Here is a 9027-nt window from a genome sequence, read left to right on the forward strand (position 1 = left end):
TGAGGGTGGGGCTTCAGGACTCTCTCCAGCCTCCCATCCAGGGTCAGCCCTTCCCTCCCCAGGGCTGGGCTGGGTGGTCCCTCTCCCTCACCCAGCTTCCAGGGAGTGATGGGGCTCCTCCCCAGCTCTGCGCTCCATTCTGCACACACCTATTGCCCACTCCGCACCTTCCAGAACTATCATCCACCTTCCCCCTGGCCCTGCACACCATGGTGGAACACAGCCCCCAGATGTTCCTAGAACCCTCTCAAGCAGGCCTGTCTGTTTCTTAACTTTGCACCCTTCCCCCACTTGTATTTCCAAATTCCTGAGGGTGCCCCCAAGACGGGCAAGGATCAAGGGCCCTAGAAAGGGAGAAGTGTCGCCCCGGGGCAGGTCTGCATCAGATTTGGGCATAATTAAAAGGCCAGCGACACAGGGAAATTCCTTCTCCTTATTGATCCCAGCGGGAAATTAAAGCCAGTTGTTTGTGACCCAGCTGCAGCTCCGCCCATTGCGGCTCTGGAGCCCCCCGCCCTGCCCCTTGCCCCCAGGTTCCCCATCCATTTCCTGGTACCCCCAGCCCTCTGAGCCTTCCCCTAGCACCTCCCCTCAGCACCCCCAGGCCGTGGCTCCCCTGGGGTAACAGGGCAGCTAGCGGCTGGGCCACCGATCCCAGCCTCATCCCAGCCCGTCTGCAGCTCGCTCCGGACCCTTCAGCTATCTCTCAGCCAGGGTCGGGGTGCTGGGGCTGGCGCTCCAGCCCTGAGCGGCCAAACCGCAAACTCTCACATCTGGAAAGAATTCCCCCTCCCAGCCGCCTTCCCTTTGTCTTACTTGTGTCTCTTTGGAAATCCTGGCCAGTTGGCTGTTGGGGGGGGGGGGGGAGAGGGGAAATGAGGGGAGGGTCGATGTCGCAGGCCTCCCTGCCCCCACCCCGGGAGGCCCCTGGGGCTCCATCCTCCCCCAATCCCCAGGCAAGCCACAGCGCCTGATCAGCATCCGGGGACCAGATCACACCCATCCTGGTTACCACTCTTGGGGAGGAGGTCTGGTTTGGTTTGGGGAGGTTTACAGAGCTGGGGATCAAACCCCGGGCCAGGGCATGCTAGACAGAAGCGCTGTTCTCCTGCACTCCACCCCCAGCTCAGGGGTGAGGTCTGAACACCACAGTTGCAAGACTGGGGAGGGGGGGAGTGCAGGAGGGATGGCCACTGAATAGAGACCGGACTCTTTCCCCAGTGGGCTGGAGATGGACCTAATGACCCGGGTGGGCAAGAGAGGGGGCTGCGGGAGCCTGGCTTCCGCCATGTTCCCTCCTCCTGCCGCTCCTCATCCCTTTGGCTTGGAGCCCGATTTCACTGTCAGAATCTAATCCCCCTCCCTACCTACAGCAACGCTGGGCCGGGGGCTGGGGGAGGGGCAGGCCGCCGGGCCTCCTCCGCCTCGGCTTTATCCTGCTGCAGACTGCTCCCCCACACGCCACCCTCCCCCGCCCTGCCCCGCCATCAGTGCTCCGGCACCCCAAAACCCGGCTGAAGTGGCCCCTCCATGTCTGCGGGGCAGCCGGCTAGGGGACTGGGTGAGAGGCCCTAGCTGCGCCCTAACTTCCCTCTCCCGCTGCTCCCCACGCACCCACCCATCAGGGAGATTCCCCCCCCCCCAGCCGAGGGCCTGCCCCGGTACCTCTCCGGGAGGAGGCAAGTCCTCCAGCCCCTCAGCTCTGGCTCCTCACCCCTCCTCCGTCCTCCCCAGCTCCCGCCGAGGTCCCCAACTCCCTAGACGGTTCCTGGGTCCTGAGGGTAAGGAGGTCGGAGATCTCCAGGGCCTGGGGACTCCACCCTTGGCCACGCTGGCAAGGAGGGGACAGTTCCTGGGGTTTCCCTGCAGCCTTAGAAGGAGCTGGTGGGCGAGTCCTGGAAAAGTGGGGGGTGGGAGTGGGCTGCGAGCCCCCGGCCACGTGCGAGGCGGGGATGCTCCTCCGCGCTCCTCGGCCTCCTAGTCTCCAGCCGACCTCCATCTCTGGGTCTCAGGGTCTCCCGCCCTCTCCGGGGGGCTCGCCCACTCCCACTCGGGTCCCCGCGGGAAGCGGTGCCCCCACCCCCATCCGGTTTGATGGCCCACTTTAAAGTCGCGGCTCCTTCCGCCAGGTTTACAGCTCAGGTTGGTGACACCCGAGACCCTGCTCCACCCCCTCCGGGCACCCAGCCTTTCCCGCGCCGGTGCCCGCCCCTCCCTCCCTCCCGGCCGCCTGCCGAGCCCCCTCTGGGCCCCGGGAGCGCGGCCACAGGGAGGGCGCCTTCATAAAGAGACCATGTCAAGTGAGCGGCGGCGACCTCTGCCCTCCCCAGCCCCGCGCCCCCGCTCCCGCTTAACCCTTCGAGGTCCGTCCGGGGCATCCAGAGCCAGAGCCGCCCAGCATCCCCAGAGCCTCGGAACGCAGCTGGGTCGTGGGGTGGAGGGGTGGGGGGGAGACTGTGCAACCCCTCCCAGCCTTCTGGAGCTGACCCAGCAGGGGGCGCCCTTGCCGTGCTGGGGTGCCCCCCCTGGAACCCCGGTTCCTCTCTGAGTGCAGAGACGACCCGCTTCTCCCAGCTCCAGCTGGAGTTCTGGGGATCACTAAGGGGGTCTCCAGGTGTCCAGCGCCAGGGGGTCGAGCGCACCAAGGCAAGCTGGGGACCGACCCTGTGGCTCGCCCTCGGCAGGGCGTGAGAGCCGAGCATCTGTCGCCCCCTCCTCTCGCCCCAGAGTGCAATTCAAGCGCCCCTTCCCATCCACCTATTGGCCGCCAAGGGTACCTCGTCCCCCGCCCCAGAGAACTCGGGACTCACCCGGTGGGCTAGAACCAGAGGCTGGGGGGGTGCAGGGACGGGGGTTGGTGGCCCGCGGCGCGGGGCCCCCCAGGTGGGGTGGGAGAGAGGAGCGGGAGGCGGGGCCACCTCATTCCTGGGCAGGGGCGGGCCCGCGCCGGGTATAAAAGCCGCCGGCGCGGGATCCCTGGCCAGCCTGGGTTGCCCTCCGCCGCGTCCTGGTTTCTGAGTCTCCCGAGCTCGCGAGGCCGGCGGCGACATCTCTTTCGACTAAAGGACTCCGTGTCCAGTGCTCTAGCCGAGGGATCTAAGGGGACCCACCCGCACCGCCACCATGCCTAACTTCTCTGGCAACTGGAAAATCATCCGATCGGAAAACTTCGAGGATCTCCTCAAAGAGCTGGGTAAGGAGGTTTGGGGAAGCCCTGGAACGGCGAAAGGGACGCTGGAGTCCTTGGTGGGGACGAGAGGTAGGGCGAGAAAGAAAAGGAGGCAGAAGGCAGGGGGCGCGGGCGCGGGGGCCGCATCCCCCCAAAAAGGGGAGGGCCGGTGGCCGAGGTCCCTGGACACGGCCAGGACACCTAAATCCTGCCTTCTCCGGCGGGGCGCCCACCCGTGCCAGCTCTGCGGTGACTCAGAGCTGGTGCATCAAATAAAACCAGAAGCACGAGGTAGGCGTAGGGGGGCTGGCCTGGGCGCCTCGACCATCACTGACCAGGCACCTGGCTCTCCGCAGTTAAAAGCCGGGAACCCCAGGGCCAGGGAGCCTGGGTACCCGCCCAGCCAGTCCCCGGAGTCGCTCCCGCGCCCTTCCCCAAGCCCCCGCCTGCAACCCAATCCGGGCGGGGCAGGTCGCTTCCCGCTGGCCTGCTCTGCCCGCTGGGTGATCCCGCGCCCCTTCCCCCTGCGCGCTGCGTTTTCCTTTCTGTCCCCGACACTCCACCCCAGCCCCACCTGTGAGACAAATATTTTCCTACAGCAAGCAGTCCAGAGTCCTAAAATCGCCCTGGATAATTATCACTTTCTTGGATTTCAACAAATGGCTTCGTGTGAAACCCCACTCTCTCCCGGTTCCAAAAACCCAGAGTTCTGGCCCTGGTCTCTCACCAGAGACCTGCAAGCAGCCGGGCTGGGTGCCTTGGTCCAAGGTGGGAAAGCTGAGCCCTCCGGGCTGCCCTCCCCATCGCCGGGCCCACCTTGGGCCCCCTGGTGGGTTGGGCCAGAAGTGCTGGGGGAGGGAGGAGGGCCCGGCTGCAGGGGGAGGAGGGACGGGAGTTACTTAAGGATCCCAGCCAGTGGGCCCAAGGGTAAGCTTGCCTTCCATTTCTGGACTGAAATGGAGACCCTGGTTGTGTCAGGTGTGTATGGGGGGGCCACCCTATGCAGAGTAGGGGGCTGGACCAAAAGAGTCCTGTTGGGAGATCAAAAATCGCCAGCTCTCCTTGCTGTTAGCTCGTCCTGCCATCTAACTTTTAAATTATTATTATTTTTTTGTGTGTGGCACTGGGGATGGAACCAAAGGGCCTTCTACCTTTGGGCTACACTCCCAGATCTATTTTATATTTTGTTTGGAAACAGGGTCTCACTAAGTTGCTGAGAGCCTCACTCAGTAGCTGAGGCTGGCTTCGAACCTGTGTGATCCTCCTGTCTCAGCCTCCCAAGTGCTGGGATTACAAACTTGTGTCACACGCCTGGCTCATAATACTGTAAAAAAATTTTTTTGGTACTAAGGAATTGAACCCAGGGGCATTTTACCTCTGAGCGTTTTACCCCAACCCTTTTATTTTTTATTTTGAAACTGGCTTGCTAAGTTGCTAAGGGTCTTGTCAAGTGGCCGAGGCTGGTTTGGAACCTGTTATCCTCCTGTCTCAGCCTCCCACATACTGGGTTGACAGGTGTGTGCCGCTACACCTGGCTTAACCAAAGTACTTCTCATAATTGTATCAGCCTTGAAGAAACTAAAGACACAAGAATAGAGGTTCTCCCTTCAAACAAAAACAAACAAACAACTAGCCAGGCATGCACACTTGTAATCCCAGCATTTGGGAGGCTGAGACAGGAGGATCACAGTTTGCAGACAGCCTCAGCTGCTTAGTGAGGCCCTTTGCAACTCAGTGAGATCCTGTTTCAAAGTAAAGAATAGAAAATAGGGCTGGGGTGTCGCTCAGAGGTAGAATGCCCCTGGGTTCCATCCCCAATACTGCAACAACAACAACAACAAAAAACCCAACAACCTAAACAACCTAGCTGCCTTCCTACCCGCATCTGCATCTGTGCTGGATTCTGGCCCCTCTCCCCCAGTGGAGAGCAGTGGAGTGGTGACCTGGCACATCCCAGGCCCCAGATGGAAAGTAAGAACCAAAGCCCAACCCTGCTGGCTGACTTCAGTCTGTTTGTCCTCCCTGCAGGGTCCCTCAGAGCCACGTGCCCTCCTGCAGCCCCGCTGGGGGCCGATTGAAAGCAGACCCAGTAGATAAACAGTGTCTGGAGTCGGCCAAGGTCAGCCCAGCCAGGCCCCAGCTCCACAGCCCTGGGGGCTGGTCAGAGGGCTGTCTTCTCACCTCTAGCCCCCAGTCCCTCTCCAGCCCTGTATCATTCATTACACCATCCCCCCTCTTGGTGAGGGATGCCCCAGTATTCGGGGGCGGGGAGGATATCTGTCCCAACCAGGAGGATGGCCAAGGCCCAGGGAAACTGTTACAAACATGGATGTGAGCCGGGCGTGGTGGCGCACGCTTGTAATCCCAGCATTCAGGAGGCTGAGACAGGAGGATCGTGGTTTGTGGACAGCCTCAGCTACTTAGTGAGGCCCTCTGCAACTCAGTGAGACCCTGTTGGAAATAAAGAATAAAAAATAGGGCTGGGGGTGCAGCTCAGAAGTAGAAGGTCCCTGGGTTCAATCCCCAGTACTACAAAAATAAATAAATAAATAGAATATAAAAATAAATAGGGCTGGGGGTGTAGCTTGGAGGTAGAATGCTCCTGGGTTCCATCCCCAATACCACACACACACACACACACACACACACACATACAACAGCGACAAGAGTTATCATTTCATGAAAATGTAGTCACTCCTACCACTGGGTATTCTAAGTCCTAAACACGTGTCATTCCACTTGATAAGTCTGAAGTAGGTATTGAAATTTTATTCTTTTTTTTGAAACAGGGTCTTAAGTTGTGCTAAGTTGAGGAGGGCCTCACTAAGTAGCTGAGGCTGGTAACGAACCCGGATCCTTCTGTCTTAGTCTCTCATATGCCACCACACCTAGCTTTTATTTCTGTTTTAGAGCTGAGAAATCAAAGGTTCAGACAGGTTAAGCTTTTTTTTTTTTTTTGGTACTAGGGATGGAACCCAGAGGCATTCCACCTCCAACCTAAAAATCACCCCCCCCCAGCCTGATTTTCTTATTTAGAAACAGGGTAGCCAGGCATGGTGGCTCATGCTTGTAATCCCAGCATTTGGGAGGCTGAGACAGGAGGGTCGGGGTCGAGGACAGCCCCAGCTACTTAGTGAGGCCCTTTGCAACTCAGTGAGACCCTGTTTCAAAATAAAAGATAAAAAATAGGGCTGAGGGTTCTATAGGTTCTATCCCCAGTACCACAAAGAAAAAGAAAGAAAGGAAGGAAGGAAGGAAGGAAGGAAGGAAGGAAAGAAGGAAGGAAGGAACAGTAAATTGCCAAGGCTGACTTTGAACCTGGGATCCTCCCGTCTCAGCCTCCCAAGTACCAGGATTACAAGCCTGTGCCGCCACACCTGGCTCAGGTTAAGCCACTTGCCCAGGGTCGCCCAGCCTGAAAAAGGGCTGAGCCAGGAGGAAGTCACAGCCTAATGGATCTAGTCCAAGGTGTCTACTTTCCATTTTATTCTGCTGGCATTTTTTGGGGAGGGGGGACAAGGGATTGAGCCCAGGGACATTCTACCTCTGAGCTACATCCAGCCGCCTCAAATCTGCGATCCTCCTGCCTCAGCCTCCCAAGTACTGGGATTACTGGCTGCTGGACATTCTTTAGAGAAACAGCTGCCCCATCTCTTCCTCTGTTCAGCATTCTTGCTCCTCATTTGGGGCAGGGAAGAGATTGGGCAAATGAAGACCTCTCTAGCAGCAGCCATGGTGGGTAGAGAGGGAAGGGGACCCTACTTTCCAGCTCCCCGACCCTGCACTTGGGTAAAGGGAAAGCCCAGTGGGTCTGATGAGCCAATTGCAGGAGAAAGTCTCAAGCCAGGGGGATGAAAGGCCGGAGTGAGGAGAGCACACTTGCTGGGTGGGGTGTGGAGGAAGCTGCCCCTGAGGGTTCTAGTGCTGAATAGCTGGGACTTGGTGAGCCCGAGATCCTAGCTGGCTGACTCAACAGGCGCGGCTTCAGCTAGGAGTGGCTGGGGCAGGGCCCTGCACCGCTTGCCACCTGCACCTCCGGGCTGCCTGCCTGGGCACCCCGTCCCCACAGCAAGGCCCACTCGGGTCCACTCTCCCCACAGGGGTGAACATGATGCTTAGGAAGATCGCCGTGGCCGCAGCCTCCAAGCCCGCGGTAGAGATCAAGCAGGAAGGGGACACCTTCTACATCAAAACCTCCACCACCGTGCGCACCACGGAGATCAGCTTCAAGATCGGGGAGGAGTTTGAGGAACAGACTGTGGATGGGAGACCCTGTAAGGTGAGCCTCGGGCAGGGTCCCGCGAGGTCCCGCCATCCTCCGCGTGCCACTGTCTCCCCTCTGGTCTCCTGGAGAAGTCTTTAGGGAGCCGTGGGGATGAGAAGGAGGGTCTGGCCGTTTTGGCCTCTGTATCCCTCTCCCTGCATGGCTCCAGTGATGGGCACGGGTCAACCAGCCGTCTGTCCTTGGCAGAGTCTAGTGAAATGGGAGAGTGAGAACAAGATGATCTGTGAGCAGCGCCTTCTGAAAGGAGAGGGCCCCAAGACTTCCTGGACCAGGGAGCTGACCAATGATGGAGAGCTGATCCTGGTAAGTCCCACCTCCTCCCAACTAACAGCCAACCCAGTGCCATCAAGGGGCACTCTGGGGAACTCTGGGAAAGAGGTCCAAGGACATCCCAGGCTGGTTCCCACCACACCTGAATCCGGTGCTTGCAGGGGATTGAACTGTCCTTGCCCTATTCAGGGCGCATTGGAAATCGCTGCACTCTAGCCGGGCGTGGTGGCTCATGCCTGTAATCTCAGTACTTGGGAGGCTGAGACAGGATGATAGCAGGTTTGCAGCCAGCCTCAGCTACTTAGTGAGGCCCTCTGCAACTTAGTGAGACCCTGTTTCAAAATAAAGAATAAAAAATAGAGCCGGGCGTGGTGCCGTACGCTTGTAATTCCAGCATTCGGGAGGCTGAGACAGGAAGATGGTGATTCTCCGCCAGCCTCAGCTACTCAGTGAGACCCTGTTTCCAAAAAAAGAATGAAAATAGGGCTGGGGGTGTACCGTGGAGGTAGAATGCGCCGGGGTTCCATCCCCAGTACTGCAAAAACAAAACAAACAAAAAAACAAACAAAAAGGCTGTACTCTAGCTGGGCATGGTGGCACACATCTGTAGTCCCAGTACTTGGGAGGCTGAGACGGGATCACAGATTCAAGGCCAGCCTCAGCAATTTAGTGAGACCCTCAGCAACTTAGTGTGACTCTGTTTTCAAACAAAAAATAAAAAAGGGCTGGGGGTGTAGCTTGGTGGTAGAACACCCCTGGATTCACTCTCCAGTACCAAAAAAAAAAAAAAAAAAAAAAGGCAGTCCTTTAGGGAATCACCCCAGCTTAAGGTAGAGGATGAGATCCATTCACAAAGGACATACAGACGAACCCTTGCTTCTGTTCTTCCAGACCATGACGGCGGACGATGTGGTGTGCACCAGAGTCTACATCCGAGAGTGAGGCCCAGAGCTGCCGGAGCCACTGTCCCCAACCCCTGCTCACAGCCCCGGGGCCGCTCCCCACCTACCCTCCACACTGTCCTAGACTAGTGCTTCTCTTTCTGTCACCTCTGGGTGTCGCGGGGAAGTCCCTCGCAGGGTCTTGTGTTGTTTGACCCCGTCTCCCCTGTTCTACACCAACAGCGAGGCCCCTCTCCATCGCCAGAGCCAGGGCCACCCATGCCCACACCCGCCCTGGCAGGGTCATTTCCCACGAGGGGCCCCAAGGGTCTGAGTGAGAAAGACCGGCTCTCTAGCTCCCACTCTTTGCCCCTGTAGTTGTTATGGTTTAGAATATTTATTTGTGAATTTTATTAAAAATG

The 9027-nt window shown here is 58.5% G+C and overlaps 1 protein-coding gene across 2 annotated transcripts; it reads left to right on the plus strand.

Moving 5' to 3' along the window:
- Window positions 1-3123: 3123 nt before the first annotated feature.
- On the plus strand, window positions 3124-8666 carry CRABP2 (cellular retinoic acid binding protein 2; the record flags this gene model as incomplete). Of its 2 annotated transcripts, XM_080693453.1 has the most annotated exons (4): window positions 3124-3193; window positions 7270-7448; window positions 7641-7757; window positions 8616-8666. In XM_080693453.1, 4 exons carry the CDS (start codon window positions 3124-3126, stop codon window positions 8664-8666), a joined length of 417 nt encoding a protein of 138 aa, XP_080549579.1. The 2 variants fall into 2 exon arrangements, with proteins under 2 accessions (XP_080549579.1, XP_080549580.1); XM_080693454.1 differs by lacking the exon at window positions 7641-7757.
- Between the last annotated feature and the right edge of the window lie 361 nt (window positions 8667-9027).

Source organism: Muscardinus avellanarius (genome assembly GCF_963383645.1).
Source record: "Muscardinus avellanarius genome assembly, chromosome: 3".
Taxonomy (NCBI): Eukaryota; Metazoa; Chordata; class Mammalia; order Rodentia; family Gliridae; genus Muscardinus; species Muscardinus avellanarius.